General features: G+C 43.9%; 1 protein-coding gene across 3 annotated transcripts; it reads right to left on the bottom strand.

The window, feature by feature from the left end:
• Positions 1-8,766: 8,766 nt before the first annotated feature.
• On the bottom strand, positions 8,767-20,442 carry LOC109897208 (dolichyl-diphosphooligosaccharide--protein glycosyltransferase subunit 1-like). Of its 3 annotated transcripts, none has more exons than XM_031803643.1 (10): positions 20,422-20,442; positions 18,077-18,141; positions 15,950-16,256; positions 15,591-15,800; positions 14,809-15,001; positions 14,590-14,689; positions 14,357-14,495; positions 10,505-10,624; positions 10,110-10,355; positions 8,767-10,003 (listed from the first exon to the last, which is right to left on the bottom strand). In XM_031803643.1, the coding sequence occupies exons 1-10, from the start codon at positions 20,425-20,427 to the stop codon at positions 9,821-9,823; spliced, it is 1,569 nt and encodes a 522-aa protein (XP_031659503.1). In that variant the 5' UTR covers positions 20,428-20,442; the 3' UTR covers positions 8,767-9,820. The 3 variants fall into 3 exon arrangements, with proteins under 3 accessions (XP_031659503.1, XP_031659399.1, XP_031659460.1); XM_031803539.1 differs by lacking the exon at positions 20,422-20,442 and adding an exon at positions 18,795-19,486; XM_031803600.1 differs by lacking the exon at positions 20,422-20,442 and adding an exon at positions 18,398-18,505.
• Between the last annotated feature and the right edge of the window lie 906 nt (positions 20,443-21,348).

Below are 21,348 nucleotides of genomic sequence, written 5' to 3'. Positions count from 1 at the left end.
AATATTAGGTAGGCCTTTGGTTCACACATTTTACATATCACCCTATATTAAACATATATCACAGTGAAGTGATATGATGGTTATCTGCATGATTAATCCTGTCTCCTCAGTTGTTGTCTCTACATTGGTAGTGGTAAAAAAACAAAACTCGTTATTTCTTTGCGTCGGATGTAGCCTTGTAGCCTATTGGTTTTCAGAAATGCATTTCTATACTGAATAGTCTACTATAACTTAAACTATAAACGCTGACATTTGAAACACAATGGAACATAATAACTAATAACAATTGATAATGACACTATGAATGAACATACATAACAATGCAATAAATAATAACATAATACTGTAATAATTGTAGCTTAGGCTAAATAATAACTACAATAATAATAATGCATATATTGATTAATCATAGTATTAGCAATGGCAATAATATTCACTTCAATATACATTTTTACATTTTAGTCATTTAGAAGACGCTCTTATCCAGAGTGACTTACAGTTAGTGCATTAGTTTTAAGATAGCTAGGTGGGACTTACAGTTAGTGCATTGGTTTTAAGATGGCTAGGTGGGACTTACAGTTAGTGCATTAGTTTTAAGATAGCTAGGTGGGACTTACAGTTAGTGCATTGGTTTTAAGATGGCTAGGTGGGACTTACAGTTAGTGCATTCGTTTTAAGATAGCTAGGTGGGACTTACAGTTAGTGCATTCGTTTTAAGATAGCTAGGTGGGACTTACAGTTAGTGCATTAGTTTTAAGATAGCTAGGTGGGACTTACAGTTAGTGCATTATTTTTAAGATAGCTAGGTGGGACTTACAGTTAGTGCATTAGTTTTAAGATAGCTAGGTGGGACTTACAGTTAGTGCATACGTTTTAAGATAGCTAGGTGGGACTTACAGTAGTGCATACGTTTTAAGATAGCTAGGTGGGACTTACAGTTAGTGCATACGTTTTAAGATAGCTAGGTGGGACTTACAGTTAGTGCATACGTTTTAAGATAGCTAGGTGGGACTTACAGTTAGTGCATACGTTTTAAGATAGCTAGGTGGGACTTACAGTTAGTACATTCGTTTTAAGATGGCTAGGTGGGACTTACAGTTAGTGCATACGTTTTAAGATGGCTAGGTGGGACTTACAGTTAGTGCATTCGTTTTAAGATAGCTAGGTGGGACAACGACATATCAAAGTCATAGTAAGTTAATTTTTCCTCAATAAAGTAGCTATCAGCAAAGCCAGAGCTACGAAGGGAAACGAGTCAAGTGCGAGTGTTAGTTCACTAAAAGCTTACAAATGCAATATATAGGCCTATATAACAAATACAACAGGCCAATATACCTCAACATTCCCGAAGGTATGGCAAAAGTTTATTCGAGCAAGCAGACAAACAGTTTCTGCCGTTTTCTATAGGCATACTGTTTATTCTCTAACAAATGCATTTATTAAAATATTCCAATTCAAACACAATTCTTTTCCCATGTTTTATGTGTATGAAGTAGGCGTACTATAGACCCGGTGTGGTATGCTAGGCCTAATATTCCTTTATTCTCCCATGTTATTTTTTGATGTTTTATGAGAGAATATTTGGCATACACGATTATGCGTCGATCACACCTACACTGTCGTTGCGCAAAATGGTAATCAGCATCATCTGGATATGTGTGCAACAAAAGTGTAACATTCACCGTCTGCTACCATTTCTGTCAAGCCGTCTAAGCATACAATTTGATGCATATGTTTGATAAATCCAACATATGCACCACACAGAACACACTGCAACAGCCTCTGCAACGCAATGCTGCAAGGCAAACTCATTATTCTTTTGGAAATGAATGTACTTCTGGTGTACCAAAACGCAATGACACTGTAGGTGTGATCGAGGTGTAGGCGCAAAAACTTCACCATGGACATCGAGTTCTCTGATGACTGCCCTTTGAAGTTTGCTGTAGTCATACATCTCAGAGTCTACATTACTAATTTGACCGCACAGAGAGCAAAATGTTTTGTATTTGAGAGAGAACCGTTTTCCATTTATAATCGAACATGGAACATAATGTAGTATTTAGGAGTGACACTTATGACAAAAAAAAAAATCGAGTTTTCCAATATACACAAACTCCCCTTTTAATAACAAGGTATCTCCACCAGCCCTGTGCTCTGATGGTCTCCTAGACAACCAAGATAACAGAGCAGCAGTTTTCCATATCAGCACCAGTCTATTATATCCTGGGATTAGCTCTCTTCCCGAAAAGGTCAAACACAAAATCATGACACCTGGTATTTTCACCCTGGCTGTGAGTGCACACACATGTATATACATGCATTTGCATGCCATTTCATTTAAAGTCATTAACCTTCAAAATGTCCCTGCTCACAAAATATCAGCATCATAAAGAAGTACCTTCTGTGACTTATGGTGAATGTAGACAGAACAACATAGCAGCAACACAAGCTGAGGCTTGGAGAGGTTACTCAGGCTATTTGTCTCATTACCAACCCGCTAGGGCTCCAGTTTGAGTAGCAATTGGGCCCAATGTACTGTTATGTAGCGACCCCTAGTGATGAGATGATCATTCAAAAGTAGATCAATATTCAAATGAGGAAAGTGGAGGAAAATGGATGAAAGTTTAAAAAAAGTGTGTGTTTGTGTGTGTGTGTGAGAGAGAGAGAGAGAGAGAGAGAGAGAGAGAGAGAGAGAGAGAGTCTGTGTGTGTTGAAAGAGGGAGAGAAACAACGAACATAGAGAGAAATTCATGGAGGATAAAAATTCATTGAGTCATTGAGAATAGATGCAGGGGATGGAGACAGAGCGAGAGAGAAAGAGATTGAGAGTGAGTGAGTGAGTGAGTGAGTGAGAGAGAGAGAGGGAGACTACAAAAGGCCATTGCACAGCTGGAATGTTCCAGCTGGGATTCCCGATGGCTGGACAGGAAGAGAGTGGAGTCCTGACAGGAAGAGTGTGCTGGGAGGGCTAGCGCTGGGTGGGGAGAGAGAGAGAGTTGTTTCCTGTTAGCTGCTCTCCCTCTCTCAACACATTTCTCTCTAAGTGTTCTCTGTCTACCTATCCCTCTGTCTTTCGCCATGCTTCACTCCCCATCCACATTAGGACTTGTAGGCCTATTGGTTATGAAACCATCCTATTTCCCTCAAATGTTCACCTTCAAACTCCTCATGTGAGTTCACACAGCAACAGGGTATGATACATTTGATCAATGGGGTTGTGGGAGGGAGGAGAGTGGGTCAAGCTGCCAGGCCATCAGGTTGCTTGAGGTGTAAATAAACTGGGGAGCAGGAACCAGGTGTTACCACGGTGGTACTTCCTGCCTGTCAGATCTGTCAGCCAGGTTACAAACCCACGTGGGCTCACAATAAAAGCCCATGTACCATGGGACAACACGAGTTAATGTCAGAGGTTTGACAAATAGAGGTTGAGAAAACACAGAAAGAATGAGTCTCACAGTAGATATGAAATAGAGTGGTATGTGAAGTGTGAGAGGAAAAATGTCTTTGTCTCTCCTAAACTCAGTAGACAATCAGAGTTTCCTATCAGCTCTGGAGTAGGGGGAAATTGGCTGCCCTGGAAAGGAGAGGGCCAATCTCACAGCCAATGGGAAGTGCCCCTGTCACTCTAATCAGGAGTGATAGAGAGGAGGAAACGTGTGTGTGTGTGTGTGTATGTGTGTGTGTGTGCACACGTGTGATTGCATTTGCACATAGGTACATGTGCATATGTCTTTCTCTGTGTATGGATGAAGTTGTTGTTAACCATGTCTCACTGGGTTTATAAAGCCCATGGATCTGTCATGGATAACATACACATGTATAAAATAACCATCAGAGCTGCCACCTCTTCACTTCCCCTAGAGATGGATCACCCAGTGGATGTTTTAGGTGAATCTCTCCCTGAGAGGCATGACCAGCGTGCCTTTGATGGAGAGCCATGTGACAGAGATCAGGGGGTCTTAGTGGGAGCTGTGGACAGTTACATACAAGGGGAGGAGGGCAAGAGGATTACAGTTTCATCAATACAAATCCATAGAGAAGAGACAAACTGACATAACACACATATACCATGTATACAAACTCGGATTACTCTATGCAGTAGATGGAAGCAATGACAACCTTCTCAATGATTGTCCCCCTCTTTCTGTCTCTCTTGCACCTTTTCCTCCATTTCCTCACCATACAACCCACCCTACCCGCCCCAGACAAGAATGTGTCTCTCCACACCCCTGACACAATCCTCTGTTTGAAGTCAGATGAACACATGTCCAGATATCTCTCCATCCCTCTTTCTGTTCCCTTCCTTACCCTTCTCTGTCCGTTTGTCTGTCTGTCTGTCTATCTGTCAGCCGTGCTCATCTCCACCCCCTGCAGCTGTGAGAGGGGCACAGGCGCTCTCATTGTGCTCCTCTTCCTCGCCCTCGCTCGTCTGCACCCGCCACAATCACACCTGCCACCTGCACAGGACATGGGCCCTGACCAGGCAGCTTTCATCTCCCCCCCAGCGCAGGCCCCTCTACCCCAGGCCTGTCACTGTGGAATGGCAGACACACGGGCTAGAGGACAGAGAGCCATCTCTGTTTGTTTCCAGGTCAAGAGGAGCTAAAGTATACAGGATTTGTACACAGCAAAGGAATAGATTTTAGCATAGGATGCAACATTTTTTAAATGATTTTGAATACAACAGGAGACAGAGACCTGTGAGTGTGTGGGTATTGCCAGAATGCATGATGGGGATTTTCCTTGTTTATATTGCCTTGTAGCCCAAAGTCAAGTCTCTACAGATTACCATCACTTTAAGTAGAATACCATCAACAGCATTTGAGCTATTGTGGGTAGTGAGTACAGTCTTTACAGCATGGAGGACAGTCAAGTATGACAGATATTTGATGGCACATGGATTCCCATTTGCATTTGTAAGTGTTTATGAGTGTTCATGAATGCGTGTGTGTGTGTGCATGCCAAGCTGGACTCAGGGGTAGACTTAACATAGTACATGTAAATCCAGGACACTTCAATTAGTATGATATGTTACGTTTCGTATGATATTTATTAATTTGTGGATGTCCATCATCCATTTCATATGATACGTTGCGAATTACAATTTGTATATGTTACAAAGTGCAATTTGTACAATATGTTACGAATTAGCAAAATGTATGATATGTTACAAATTCCAATTTGTTATGGCTAACATTAGCTCAGTTAGGGTTAGGGGTTAAAGTTAGGAGTTAGGTTAAGCAGTTAAGGTTAGGGTTAGCTAACATGCTAAGTAGTTGCAAAGTACTGTAGCTAAAAATTAGCAAGTAGTTGCAAAGTTACTAATTAGCTAAAATGCAAGTTGTCCGTAATGAGATTCAAAAAAGCAACCTGGTTATACGCCCATACACCCCGACCAATCACCCTACTTTTGTTTTGCATTAACTAACCTTATGTCTTATGTAATCGTACTAAACATAAGATATCATTCTAATTTGAGGCTCCCAGATTTATGTTTACTATGTTATGTCTATGAGACCAGGTTTTGCATGCATATGTGTGCGAGTATTGAGAACTCCCTTGATGTTTGGATTAGTTTCCTCCTAATCTGCATGGTTTCTCTCTTCTCTCTTCAACCTTCAGCTCTGTGCGTGTATGTATGTGCTGCATATATAATAAAATAGGGACAGGGAGGATGGCTTCTCTGAGGGAGTGATTTATGAGCACGCACTTTGAAGGGTCTTCAGTGCAGGATATTGTTCTCTGACAGTGACTGGTCCCTCGGTAGGGTGTGTGTGTGTTAGAGAGAGCGGGAGAAAGAGATTAGGAGAAGGGGCCTGCAGGTGAGCTCTCAACGTAATCAATCACCACCATGTCACGTTGCTCTTGCCCTCTAGATTCCCCATTTCATAAGTACCTGGCTTTTTCTTTCAGATTCTTCCAAAACTATCAATTCATTCTGAGAAATAACTTACTTGCAATAGCCTAAGTTACTGCATCAGGAAATAAATAATATTTATGCAACACATAACAACCACATGGTTCACACACACATGTCCCTCAGCTTTCACTCTTCGCCACATCAGGATACAGTTCTGTTTGTAGATTCCGGTTTAAACAGAATTTTGCTCGGATTTGGTCAACAGCTCAACCGCAGCCCTGGTGTGACCGGTTATCACATCCCCTATAGGCTGAAACTAAAGCAAGGCAGGGCCAGAACTGAAAGGAACATCTCTAACGAATCTTCACCTCCTACCACCCACATATCAACCAAATACAGTAAATCACACTAAACTATTACAAGAAAACACATTTTGAATCTGTCGCTATGCCACACATTTGGGTAAGACCTAATCAAATTATTGCCACTATTGGAAGTGATGTCAGATGTGAGGAATTGGTGGTATTATGAAGAGCTAACATACTGTACTTAAGCAATACTTTCGCTCTCTCCCTTGTTTGTTAACAGTTTATTTGCCAAACATACAGCGGTCCACAAATAAGTATGCAACCTGCTGTCGAATACAATACGATCTAACATACTGGTAACCAAGTTGTAATGTGATGGCGTGCTGTTTGACATACCACTGCAGTGAGGGAAACTATGTCAACTACAGTCTGCCTGCAGTATAAGAAACTCGGCAAAAAAATAAATATCCCTTTTTCAGGACTCTGTCTTTCAAAGATAATTCATAAAAATCCAAATAACTTCAACGATCTTCATTGTAAAGGGTTTAAACAATGTTTCCCATGCTTGTTCAATGAACCATAAACAATTAATGAACATGCACCTGTGGAAAGGTCGTTAAGACACTAACAGCTTACAGACAGTAGGCAATTAAGGTCACAGTTATGAAAACTTAGGACACTAAAGAGGACTTTCTACTCACTCTGAAAAACACCAAAAGAAAGATGCCCAGGGTCCCTGCTCATCTTTGTGAACGTGCCTTAGGCATGCTGCAAGGAGGCATGAGGACTGCAGATGTGGCCAGGGTAATAAATTGCCATGTCCGTACTGTGAGACGCCTAAGACAGCTCTACATGGAGACAGGACGGACAGTAGATCATCCTCGCAGTGGCAGATCACGTGTAACAACACCTGCACAGGATCGGTACATCCGAACATCACACCTGCGTGACAGGTACAGGATGACAACAACTGCCCGAGTTACACCAGGAACGCACAATCCCTCCATCAGTGCTCAGACTGTCCACAATAGGCTGAGAGAGAATGGACTGAGGGCATGTAGGCCTGTTGTAAGGCAGGTCCTCACCAGACATCACCGGCAACAACGTTGCCTATGGGCACAAATCCACCGTCACTGGACCAGACAGGACTGGCAAAAAGTGCTCTTCACTGACGAGTCGCAGTTTTGTCTCAGCAGGGGTGATGGTCGGATTCGAGTTTATCGTCGAAGGAATGAGCGTTACACCGAGGCCTCTACTCTGGAGCGGGATCGATTTGGAGGTGGAGTGTCAGTCATGGTCTGTGGCGGTGTGTTCCAGCATCATCAGACTGAGCTTGTTGTCATTGCAGGCAATCTCAACGCTGTGCGTTACAAGGAAGACCTCCTCCTCCCTCATGTGGTACTCTTCCTGCAGCCTCATCCTGACATGACCGTCCAGCATGACAATGCCTCCAGCCATACTACTCGTTCTGTGCGTGATTTCCTGCAAGACAGTATTGTCAGTGTTCTGACGTGGCCAGCGAAGAGCCCGGATCTCAATCCTATTGAGCACTTCTGGGACCTGTTGGATCGGAGGGTGAGGGCTAGGGCCATTCCCCCCAGAAATGTCTGGGAACTTGCAGGTGCCTTGGTGGAAGAGTGGGGTAACATCTCACAGTAAGAACTGGCAAATCTGGTGCAGTCCATGAGAAGATGCACTGCAGTACTTAATGCAGCTGGTGGCCACACCAGATACTGACTGTTACTGTTGATTTTGACTCCCCTATGTTCAGGGACACATTATTCCATTTGTTAGTCACATGTCTGTGGAAATTGTTCAGGTCATGTCTCAGTTGTTGAATATTATGTTCATACAAATATTTACACGTTAAGTTTGCTGAAAGTAAACAGTTGACAGTGAGAGGACGTTTCTTTTTTTGCTGAGTTTATGTTGGTGTGAGAATGATTGGCTGAGGGGGGTCTACCAGCCCTGCAGCTCCAAATCTCCACTGAAGCGCATACACAAAATGCCATTGTGGGGCCTTGTAATGCCACCGAACATCAGTGCTAACAGACATGGTCTTCGCCTTCCTCCAATGTGTATTTGCACAATGATTATTGTAACGCACATACAATACATGAACGTTATCATGGCAACTAGAATGGGTAGTTATGGCCTTGGCATGACCTCTTATGACCCTAAAGGGAAAGCGGTGACCTTAGACTGACCCATGTCTCATCTCCTGTTCGTCCTCTGATCAGGAATAAGCAGGTCTCCTAGGGAGTGCCACCCTCCACTAGCAGTTTGGGTTGCTAGGTGTGGTCATCCTAAGGCCTGGTGTGCACTAGAATAAATCATGTTGGAAATTCCCAGAGGAATGTGGAAAGAGAAGGGAAATGTAATTGATGTCTTATACAGTATGTGACATCTTTGAATGTAATGGAGAATTCAACCCACCATTGCCCTCTCGTTTATTAATTAATTGACAGGTGAGCCACGATTTAGTAGTCTTCAAGAATATAATTGGCTGATGCAATGATCAGCAAAATGAAAGAATAAGCCAATTGTCCCCCATGATTGAGAGAGAATCAGCAAGCCACATCTACAAGGATCACATTATATGAATTGAGCAGTTGTTTTATTTGGGGTTGCTTCCATATTAAAATAAAACAGTGTCGACTTTGTAGGCACTATCCCTTTCCCAAGTCAAAAGCCTCACTTACCCACCACAGATGGGAAAAATATCTTGAGCAAGAGTGCCCTCAGGTGGTGGAACTAGGTTACTTCCCAAAAGAGTTTTAAAAGTGGAGGAATCATTTCTATTTTAAAACAGTTGTCAGACAATGTTTCAAACTTGGTTCATTTTCCCCATTTCATTTACTGACGATACAGGTTCACATACATTATCACTCAACGTCTTCGACTGCCCCATACTATTCCCCACATGGCCTAACCTCATGCATTCACTAAATCTCCTATCAAACTAAATATACCGTTACAATGAGAAATTATACAAAATGTTATAAAATATTAGAGGGACAATGAGAAACGTAACATGATGGTAACCCTTTGGATTGGGGTCCACACCATTTCAGAGCTTCAACTTTGTTGAAATATAAACAGCCAGGGGGAAGTAACAATAGTTCGTAGGTGCAAAGAATGACAAAGCATTTAGAGACTGTTTGACTCACAAGGGATCCCTTATTTCAGGGGCACTGATGACTACTCCACCCTTAAGAGAGCACAGGTTGGAGGGACTCAAGGGAGTATAGACACAGGACAGATGTGACATGAAAACCCTTAAGAGTAACACAAATATAGATTTATCACCATTCAAAAAAATATTTAAAAAAATTCAAATTTAAACAGTTAAATTCTGCATTTAGGAACAGAGCTCTTCCACGCAATTTAACTTAGACTTCCATGTAAGGTGTGACGCAAGCATTCCCTGTGGTGTTAAGCATAACGCTGTTGTGTTTCTTGCGAGGCACAAAGGCACGAGTGTTTGCATGCACCTACAGGTTCCTTTAGTGTGTGTGTACTTTGTGAGTGGGATGGACAATGAGCAAAGGGAAATATTTCTTATTTTATAATAACTGCAGGGCTGGATCAACAGATGTGTAGTTGGGGCAGCACATGTGTGTTTTTTGTACACTGACACGTGTAGTGGTGTTTACAGGGTGTCCAGCAGACTGTCGATGCGGGTCACCAGCTCCAGTCTCTTGCTAGAGAGGGTCTTCTCGTTGTCGATGTAGGCCTCCTTCTTAACCTTGCCTGCCACCAGGCGCTCAGCCTCCTGCCAAGAGCGACACACCAGCTCCTTCACCTGGCCGTCCAGCTTCTGCACCTCACCCACCTGTTGACAAACACAAGGAAATGTGAGGTTCAACACAGTGTATGCACACAGGTAGGTATAAACTGTACACACACCAAACACTGTATACACAATTGAATACACACACCTTATCTGCAAGGTCGGAGCCCTCTGCTTTGAGGCGGGCCTGCAGGGAGCTGATGTCGTTGGTGAGGGTGCGGTGGTCGGACTCCAGGATCTTGCGGCCGCTGTTCAGGGCCCCTGTGTCTCGAGATTGCTTATAGCGATTCACCACCTCGTCCATGTGGCGGTACAGCCCTAAACGCTTGTTGACCAGGGTCAGGACCTGCTCTGTGATGGAGGACACCTTCATACGAACCTCTGCAGCAGGGTCCTGAAACGGGGGGGGTGGGAAGACACACACGAGACAATCAGCAAGTGCATACAGGAAAAAGGAGATAAACATAGAAGGGAGTGATGTGGAGAGTACAAGTGCTACCACTATTAAAGAGACTGAGGGGGAATATGTTGAGGATGGTGTACCTTAGTGATGGAGAAGTCCAGGCGCACATAGATGATGACAGTGAAGAAGAGGATGTAGAATGCCCCCACCACCAACAGGGGCTCCTGCAGCATCAGGACCTTATTGAAGGTATAATGCACCTGGGGGATGAGACAGACACTGAGGAACTCACATCATCAATTGGGAACCGTACATAGCTTCTAAAGCATTTCTCTGAAAGGGTTTGCAGATGTAAAGCATCTTGATTGTTTAAAAAAAAAAAAATATTTCAGTGGCATAACTCCAGAGCCGTTGCTTATAATAATCCTGTCACCGTAACGGCACTCTGGTTTTCCAGATGCAGTGAAACCAAAGACAAACGTGTACTTCCGGCGCCGACAGAGATGGCCGCCTCGCTTCGCGTTCCTAGGAAACTATGCAGTTTTTAGTTTTTTTACGTGTTATTTCTTACATTAGTACCCCAGGTCATCTTAGGTTTCATTACATACAGTCGAGAAGAACTACTGAACATAAGAGCAGCGTCAACTTACCATCAGTACAACCAAGAATATGACTTTCGCGAAGCGGATCCTGTGTTCTGCCTTTCACCCAGGACAACGGAATGGATCCCAGCCGGCGACCCCAAAAAAATAGTTCGTAAAAGGGGGAAACGAAGCGGTCTTCTGTTCAGACTCCGGAGACGGGCACATCGTGCACCACTCCCTAGCATTCTTCTCGCCAATGTCCAGTCTCTTGACAACAAGGTTGATGAAATCCGAGCAAGGGTAGCATTCCAGAGGGACATCAGAGACTAACGTTCTTTGCTTCACGGAAACATGGCTCACTGGAGAGACGCTATCGGAGTCGGTGCAGCCAACTGGTTTCTCCACGCATCACGCAGACAGAAACAAACATCTTTCTGGTAAGAAGAGGGGCGGGGGCGTATGCTTCATGGTTAACGTGACGTGGTGTGATCATAACAACATACAGGTACTCAGGTCCTTCTGTTCACCCGATTTAGAATTCCTCACAATCAAATGTCGACCGCATTATCTACCAAGGGAATTCTCTTCGATTATAATCACAGCCATATATATTCCCCCCCAAGCAGACACATCGATGGCTCTGAACGAACTTTATTTTACTCTTTGCAAACTGGAATCCATTTATCCGGAGGCTGCATTCATTGTGGCTGGGGATTTTAACAAGGCTAATCTGAAAACAAGACTCCCTAAATTTTATCAGCATATCGATTGCGCAACCAGGGCTGGAAAAACCTTGGATCACTGCTATTCTAACTTCTGCCCCGCGCTCCTTTCGGAAAAGCTGACCACGACTCCATTTTGTTGCTCCCTGCCTACAGACAGAAACTAAAACAAGAAGCTCCCGCGCTGAGGTCTGTTCAACGCTGGTCCGACCAATCTGATTCCACTCCAAGACTGCTTCCATCACGTGGACTGGGATATGTTTCGTATTGCGTCAGACAACAACATTGACGAATACGCTGATTCGGTGAGCGAGTTCATTAGAACGTGCGTTGAAGATGTCGTTCCCATAGCAACGATTAAAACATTCCCAAACCAGAAACCGTGGGTTGATGGCAGCATTCGCGTGAAACTGAAAGCCCGAACCACTGCTTTTAACCAGGGCAAGGTGACCGGAAACATGACCGAATACAAACAATGTAACTATTCCCTCCGCAAGGCAATCAAACAAGCTAAGCGTCAGTATAGAGACAAAGTAGAATCTCAATTCAACGGCTCAGACACAAGAGGTATGTGGCAGGGTCTACAGTCAATCACGGATTACAAAAAGAAAACCAGCCCAGTCACGGACCAGGATGTCTTGCTCCCAGGCTGACTAAATAACTTTTTTGCCCACTTTGAGGACAATACAGTGCCACTGACACGGCCCGCAACTAAAACATGCGGACTCTCCTTCACTGCAGCCGACGTGAGGAAAACATTTAAACGTGTCAACCCTCGCAAGGCTGCAGGCCCAGACGGCATCTCCAGCCGCGCCCTCAGAGCATGCGCAGACCAGCTGGCTGGTGTGTTTACGGACATATTCAATCAATCCCTATCCCAGTCTGTTGTTCCCACATGCTTCAAGAGGGCCACCATTGTTTCTGTTCCCAAGAAAGCTAAGGTAACTGAGCTAAACGACTACCGCCCCGTAGCACTCACGTCCGTCATCATGAAGTGCTTTGAGAGACTAGTCAAGGACCATATCACCTCCACCCTACCTGACACCCTAGACCCACTCCAATTTGCTTACCGCCCAAATAGGTCCACAGACGATGCAATCTCAACCACACTGCACACTGCCCTAACCCATCTGGACAAGAGGAATACCTATGAGAGAATGCTGTTCATCGACTACAGCTCGGCATTTAACACCATAGTGCCCTCCAAGCTCGTCATCAAGCTCAAGACCCTGGGTCTCGACCCCGCCCTGTGCAACTGGGTACTGGACTTCCTGACGGGCCGCCCCCAGGTGGTGAGGGTAGGCAACAACATTTCCACCCCGCTGATCCTCAACACTGGGGCCCCACAAGGGTGCGTTCTGAGCCCTCTCCTGTACTCCCCGTTCACCCACGACTGCGTGGCCACGCACGCCTCCAACTCAATCATCAAGTTAGCGGACGACACAACAGTGGTAGGCTTGATTACCAACAACAAGGAGACGGCCTACAGGGAGGAGGTGAGGGCCCTCGGAGTGTGGTGTCAGGAAAATAACCTCACACTCAACGTCAACAAAACTAAGGAGATGACTTCAGGAAACAGCAGAGGGAACCCCCCCCTATCCACATTGATGGAACAGTAGTGGAGGGTAGTAAGTTTTAAGTTCCTCGGCGTACACATCAGACAAACTGAATTTGTCCACCCACACAGACAGCATCGTGAAGAAGGCGCAGCAGCGCCTCTTCAACCTCAGGAGGCTGAAGAAATTCGGCTTGTCACCAAAAGCACTCACAAACTTCTACAGATGCACAATCGAGAGCATCCTGTCGGGCTGTATCACCACCTGGTACGGCAACTGCTCCGCCCACAACCGCAAGGCTCTCCAGAGGGTAGTGAGGTCTGCACAACGCATCACCGGGGGCAAACTACCTGCCCTCCAGGACACCTACACCACCCGATGTCACAGGAAGGCCATAAAGATCATCAAGGACAACAACCACCCGAGCCACTGCCTGTTCACCCCGCTATCATCCAGAAGGCGAGGTCAGTACAGGTGCATCAAAGCTGGGACCGAGAGACTGAAAAACAGCTTCTATCTCAAGGCCATCAGACTGTTAAACAGCCACCACTAACATTGAGTGGCTGCTGCCAACACACTGACTCAACTCCAGCCACTTTAATAATGGGAATTGATGGGAAATGTAAAATATATCACTAGCCACTTTAAACAATGCTACCTAATATAATGTTTACATACCCTACATTATTCATCTCATATGTATACGTATATACTGTACTCTATATATTCTACTGCATCTTTATGTAATACATGTATCACTAGCCACTTTGAACTATGCCACTTTGTTTACACACTCATCTCATATGTATATACTGCACTCGATACCATCTACTGTATCTTGCCTATGCCGCTCTGTACCATCACTCACTCATATATCTTTATGTACATATTCTTTATCCCTTTACACTTGTGTGTATAAGGTAGTAGTTTTGGAATTGTTAGCTAGATTACTTGTTGGTTATTACTGCATTGTTGGAACTAGAAGCACAAGCATTTCACTACACTCTCATTAACATCTGCTAACCATGTGTATGTGACAAATAAAATTTGATTTGATACTGCCTTCCTTTCTCCCCTGAACCTCCCCCGAAAGTCTCTGTTCCCTCCTCCACTAGGGGCTTGCAGCTCACCACTACGTCCTGGATGTGCTGCTCCACCAGGTTGTTTTTAGACGCCACCAGCACGGGGCGGCCAAAGGTGTCTAGGTAAGTGTAGTGCAGCTGGTCTGGAATACGGTCAATGGGGTAGGGGGTTTCCACATGGATGTTCCTGAGAGGAAGAGACATGGATCAATACAATGAAACAGGAGATCAATGCTTTTCCACAGATTCTAAATACACATCATGTATCACAGCATACTCACCTGGCACCTTCTGGCAGTATGAGTTTAACAGTGAGGGAGTCGATGACCTGGTCATCATATACATGGTCAACCAGCCTCATCTTCAGAGCATACTGATCCCCTAAGGAATATTTGAATTAGCATATTCTTTTTTAGCTTTCAATTAGGCCATTTCTCTTTAAAAAGAGTTCTGGTTATAAACAGTTATCGTAATATGGTAATCTAGTCAACTCAACTCACCCAGGGTGTAGAGGTACTCGTAGCTGGGCAGATTGTAGCCGATAATGTAGTGGGTTTTCCAGCCACCAAACAGGGGGAAGCGGGGCCTAACCTCCACCTCCACAGAGTCTTCCAGAATCTGGAGGTGGGAGGTGGAGATGTTGCCGATCTCATCCCGGTAGTACACATCCTGGGCTGAGGCAGGAAGGATGGTCTTTGTGAGAAAGAGGAGATGTAGTTATTATACAATCACCTTTGAGAGCATGATTTGATGACTCCTTGCTGTCCCCAGTCCACCTGGCCATGCTGCTGTTCCAGTTTCAACTGACCTGAGCCCTAGGACCATGCCCCAGGACTACCTGACATTATGACTCCTTGCTGTCCCCAGTCCACCTGGCCATGCTGCTGTTCCAGTTTCAACTTCCACCTGACTGTGCTGCTGCTCCAGTTTCAACTGTTCTGCCTTATTATTATTCGACCATGCTGGTCATTTATGAACATTTGAACATCTTGGCCATGTTCTGTTATAATCTCCACCCGGCACAGCCAGAAGAGGACTGGCCACCCCACATAGCCTGGTTCCTCTCTAGGTTTCTTCCTAGGTATTGGCCTTTCTAGGGAGTTTTTCCTAGCCACCGTGCTTCTACACCTGCATTGCTTGCTGTTTGGGGTTTTAGGCTGGGTTTCTGTACAGCACTTTGAGATATCAGCTGATGTACGAAGGGCTATATAAATAAATTTGATTTGATTTGCAAATGCACCAATATTCCATGGCAATAAAAGTGTCTTTAAAATCAACACACCTTAAAGGATTTGACTGATGAGATGCCACTGTCAGACTGGCGCTGGTAGTCATAACGGGAGAAAGGCCCTTTCAGGAATGCCCCTGTGTGCCTCATGTCAATTGTCTCTTCCACAGCAATGTTTCCCCAATGAGAAACTTCAATGATGCGGGTGATGCTGCTAATGGTGAGGAAGGGGGTGTTGTTCTCATAATGGACCTTCAGGGCATCCTAAAAAGAATGAGAAACAAAGAAATATCAAACTTCCCTTCCAAATATGAATCGACTAAGCAAATGTTTGCTATTCAGCTGGCCCAACAGTGTTCAGACCATTCAACAACAGATGTATCTCAAACCCAGGGCCCTCAGAGACATTATACCTCACTGAATGGGGCGACATCACGGAAGGGGCCGTACTCAATGGCCTCATCACTCTTGCTGGGGTTGCCCAGCTTGGTGTAGCTCTCCACAGTCTTAGAGGCAAGGCGGACACGGGTGGTCTGGCTGCGGGTGGGGTATGGAGAGTACAGGTAGTGGTTGCCCTGGAACACCACCAGCTGACGCTCAGCCTGGGTGATGTGGGTGGGAAAGGGCCTCAGAATGTGGCTCAGGACTGTCTCCACCTTCACTCGCAGCTTTGCACCAACGGCCAGACTGGAGGGTAACTGCACCTTGTAGAACTCCCCACTGTAAGAGGTTAGCAGACAGGAGGGGTCAGGTCAGTGGACACCAGCACCAACGTATATGGCTTTAAAAAACAAGGGGACTAACTAAAACAGTGACAGAAACTCCACTGGATAAAAGGGGTGAAGTTTAACATGGTGAAAATGTGCATATCTAGAAACGTTATAGTCGAATGCTTGACAATGTATAAGCAACATACCCTTCGAACTCAAGGTCGAGCGATTATGATTTTTCAATGCCGATACCAATTATTGGAGGACCAAAAAAGCCGATACCGATTAAATCGGAACGATTTTTTATTTGGAATAATGACAATTACAACAATACTGAATGAACACTTATTTTAACTTAATATAATACATCAATAACATCAATTTAGCCTCAAATAAATAATGAAACATGTTCAATTTGGTTTAAATAATGCAAAAACAAAGTGTTGGAGAAGTAAAAGCGCAATATTTGTCATGTAAGAAAGCTAACGTTTAAGTTCCTTGCTCAGAACATATGAAAGCTGGTGGTTCCTTTTAACATGACTCTTCAATATTCTCAGGTAAGAAGTTTTAGGTTGTAGTTCTAGGAATTATAGGACAATTTCGCTCTATACCATTTGTATTTCATTAACCTTTGACTATGGGATGTTCTTATAGGCACTTTAGTATTGCCAGTGTAACCGTATATCTTCCGTCCCTCTCGTCACTCCTACCTGGACTCGAACCAGCAACACAACGACAAAGGCCACCCTCAAAGCAGTGTTACCCATGCAGAGCAAGGGGAACAACCACTCCAAGGCTCAGAGCAAGCAACGTTTGAAACGTTATTAGCGCGCGCTAACTAGCCAGCCATTCCACTTCGGTTACACAGCCTAATCTCGGGAGTTGATATGCTTGAAGTCATTAACAGCGCAATGCTTGACGCACAACGAAGAGCTGCTGGCAAAACGAACAAAAGTGCTGTTTGAATGAATGTTTACACGCCTGCTTCTGCCTACCACCGCTCAGTCAGATACTTGTATGCTCAGTCAGATTATACGGAACGCATGACACGCTAGATAATATCTAGTAATATCATCAACCATGTGTAGTTAACTAGTGATTATGATTGATTGATTTTTATAAGATAAGTTTAATGCTAGCTAGCAACTTACCTTGGTTTACTGCATTCGCGTAACAGACAGTCTCCTTGTGGAGTGCAACAAGAGGCAGGTCGTTATTGCGTTGGACGACTTAACTGTAAGGTTGCAAGTTTGGATCCCCCGGGCGGACAATGTGAAAATCGGCCGTTCTGCCCCTGAACGAGGCAGTTAACCCACCGTTCCTAGGCCGTCATTGAAAATAAGAATGTGTTCTTATTAACTGACTTGCCTAGTTAAATAAAGATTAAATAAAGGTGTAAAGAAATTACAATCGGGGAAAAAAAAAAAAAAGTGTCCAAAAATCCAGATTTCCAATTGTTATGAAAAAATTATGAAAATTGGCCCTAATTAATCGGCCATTCCGATTAATCGGTCGACCTCTACTTCGAACACACAGATAGCATCATGGCATTTTGGTACACCAGAATTCCATTCATTTCCAATGAAAAGTTGTGTTTGCCTTGCAGCATTGCATTGCAGAGGCAGTTGCAGTGCGTTCGGTGTGGTACATAGGTATGCATGAAACTGTATGCGTAGACGGTCAAACAAATGGTAGCAGAAGGTGAATGTTGAACTTTTGTTACACATCTGCACATGATAGTATGATGCTGCATACTATTTTGCACAAAGACGCTCTCAGTGTGTTCGAAGCATTAGTGAACAGGGATGCCAGCAATTATAGACCGCTCACCTTTGGCCTTGGATCATTGTCTGCTTGAGCTCAAGTATGCCATCCTCCTCTTCATCACCCTTCACCTGGCAAAGACACACATGTTTACATGTCTGTCCAATCCAGTGCAATTCAACTCTTATTACTGCAACTGGACCTGATCTTTATTCATTATAGATAGGAATGAGTTTGAGTATGTTGCGTTGTGACTAGAGTTAGTACTGATTTCCCACGGCTATGGGTGGTGTGCACACAATCACTGATAGCACACACAAATCTTAATTTACAACCCTCACCATGAGGAAAACATTTATTCTAACTAGTTACTAAACATTATCTTACATAATCAAAGGTCCCAAAATCATGCACACAAAAGGAGATGTTCAGAATATAGATAAGACACGGAAATAACTTCCCTCTGCGGATACGTGTCATTCCTGACAGAACGAGTGCGGCGGAAGTGCACTCGTTGGCCCATTCAAACAGTTCCACCGCACAATCACACAATTCACTTATATTTTATTGCTACAGCCTTGCATTGTTAGCAAAACACATTTGCTATCTAGCAAGTAGTAATTTAGCTTCCTCGCCTTGACTGGGCGCTGCAGGACAAATATGTGCATGCTATTGCTAGCTGGGTAAACTACCTAGCCTACTAACGTTACCTATAATCATGTGTTAGGTAACTACCTGGAGAAAAATGTTTGGTTTACAGCGAATGCATTCCTAAGTCACTTACCGATGCTCCGACGTACGCAAGGTTGGGGGCCAATTCGGGCTCTACTGCCAATATAAAGCTATGTACCTCCGAGTCTCCCTGATTTAACAGAACAATCTCTGCTGTTATCTTAGCAATGTGCGTGCTCAGGTCCACTGTTCGTTTCACCTCCTCGTTCACCAGCCCGTCGGCAACTACTCTATAACACAGTCCGGTGATAAGGAGCAGACAAGTGGGAACTGTGCAGAAAGATATGCTTCGCGCCATTGTTATAGAATTAAACGGTATGTATAGTTGAAGCTAGAGAGGGGGAAAAACAAAAATGCCGCGCACCGCTTTAGGATCAAAGTTGCAGCCGAAAGGATGACGCTTAATTCATTTCTCACGTAATGGCGTAAACTTCGTCTTCTTCTTCTGTGGGTTTTATGACAGACTACAAACAAAACATGCATTTTGCCGCCACCAACTGGACGGGTTGAAACCAAAACGAGGTAAAAAATAAAATTCATAACTAACTTAATCCACCCAAATAAAAATAGTACATTGAGAAAACAAAACAAATCTCCATATCTCCCTTCTCAGGCTCTAGGGCCTGAGAGGGTGGTACGGCCTGTGACAATATTCCATGTAACTCCTTCGCAGAGAAATCTTTCAGCCCAAGGAACCGCTCTGCCACACCCACAATGATTTCTATCTTCCTGGACCGTCTCTCCACCTTGGCAGGGTAATTAACCACCATAGCTATAAAGGCCACCTTCTTAACCTTTAAAATGTCAGGATCCTCCTCGTGAAATGTAACCCCTGCAGCCTGCAGTGAAAGACTATCCACCACCATGGACTCTTCAGGTGAACCATTCAAACCCTCAACCCATTAACAGCTGCTGCATATGAAATGCTCTGGACAGCCCTGACTTTGCCCCCCTCATTCTCTTTCACCTTTGTGGGTCATTCGAAAGATGTGGCTTCATGGTTCCCAACGCAATTGCAACATGTCACATTTTCATCACTTTTATAACACGATATGATATTTTCCACAACTTGGACATCTCGGGTTCTCCCGTATGCAAACACTTGAAACATGACCAAAAGCTTTAGAATGATCACACTGCATTGGTCTTTGGATAAATAACCTGACTGTAGTTAATATACCCTAACTGCACTTGAATAGGGAGAGACTCCATATCAAAAAAGAAAAGAACAGATACTCTCCTCTTTTTCTTAATTCACCACATGATTCAGCTGACATGCATCAATCACTCCAGGAATATTTTTCATCTCTTCAACATCCACTGCCCACGAGACACCAGCACCCCTTGAGGGGTGCCCTGTTCCTGAGAGACACACACACGACACTTCAAACGTATCAAATCGTGTGAGACTCAACACACGTTTCTTCTGATCCGCAGAATAACATAAAATCTAAACAAGCCCGCCTCTCCTGATCCTCACAGCCTTCACTCTACCCAGCACTCTCTCCACCAGTTTGGATATCTCCAATGGATTCCTCAAGATTGGTCATTCGATCAGCTGCTCCTCATTAATAAACCGTACAATCCTACAAGATACAAAGTGACATTCTCATCATTGTATACTACTTTTCTCCGTTTCCATTATTTTGGACAATATTCTAATTATCCTTGATTCTTACCGCCATTAGACTCAGAATCCACTTCATCATCTGCTTCCGCCATCATTTTCTATCAAAACACACTGATCTCGCTTCTTGCGATACTTCCTATTCCACTTCAGCTAGCTATATCAAGTTCTCAAAAGCATTTCCTAGGAGGGGCCATTTCGATAGAACACCGGAAATGAGTGTTTGTAATGGCGTAAACTGGTTGCTTCCCAGGCTAAATGGTTCTTCGTCTTCTATGATATCATGGCGGTCCGCAAACAATCATTTAAGTGCATGCCACCGCCACGTACTGTGCTGGAACGTAGGATCAATCATGATCTGCCCAATTCTGTACTACCATGAAAATAAATAAAAAACAAAGAAATCCCTACTAACCTCTACCCCATTAAACTAGATCTATATCATGCTGAAAAACTCCACCTTTAGGATTGTTCAGCATGTCAACAACCATTTCAACAGTAACATCTGCTACCCCCAATATCTCTTTTGCTTTATCCACAATAACCTTCAACCTGGCATTTCTGCTTTCCACAACCTTTTTATTGATTTATTTCACCTTTATTTAACCAGGTAGGCTAGTTGAGAACAAGTTCTCATTTACAACTGTGACCTGGCCAAGATAATGTGAAGCAGTGTGACACAAACAACAACACAGAGTTACACATGGAATAAACAAACATACAGTCAATAACACAATAGAGAAAAAAAAGTATTTATACAGAGTGTGCAAATGAGGTAAGATAAGGGAGGTAGGTAATAAATAGGCCATAGTGGCGAAACAATTACAATTTAGAAATTAAGCACTAGCGTGATAGACCTGAATCGTATTGATAACCTTACTAATAAAAGCTATGAAGTCAACTTTATTCATTATCAAAGTGTGCTTTGACACCACACATTCATGAGTACAAGATTTCTGAACAGGCCTCCAAACCATGC

Source organism: Oncorhynchus kisutch, linkage group LG1 (assembly GCF_002021735.2).
Source record: "Oncorhynchus kisutch isolate 150728-3 linkage group LG1, Okis_V2, whole genome shotgun sequence".
NCBI lineage: Eukaryota > Metazoa > Chordata > Actinopteri > Salmoniformes > Salmonidae > Oncorhynchus > Oncorhynchus kisutch.
This window is presented reverse-complemented; position numbering and strand designations above follow the sequence as displayed.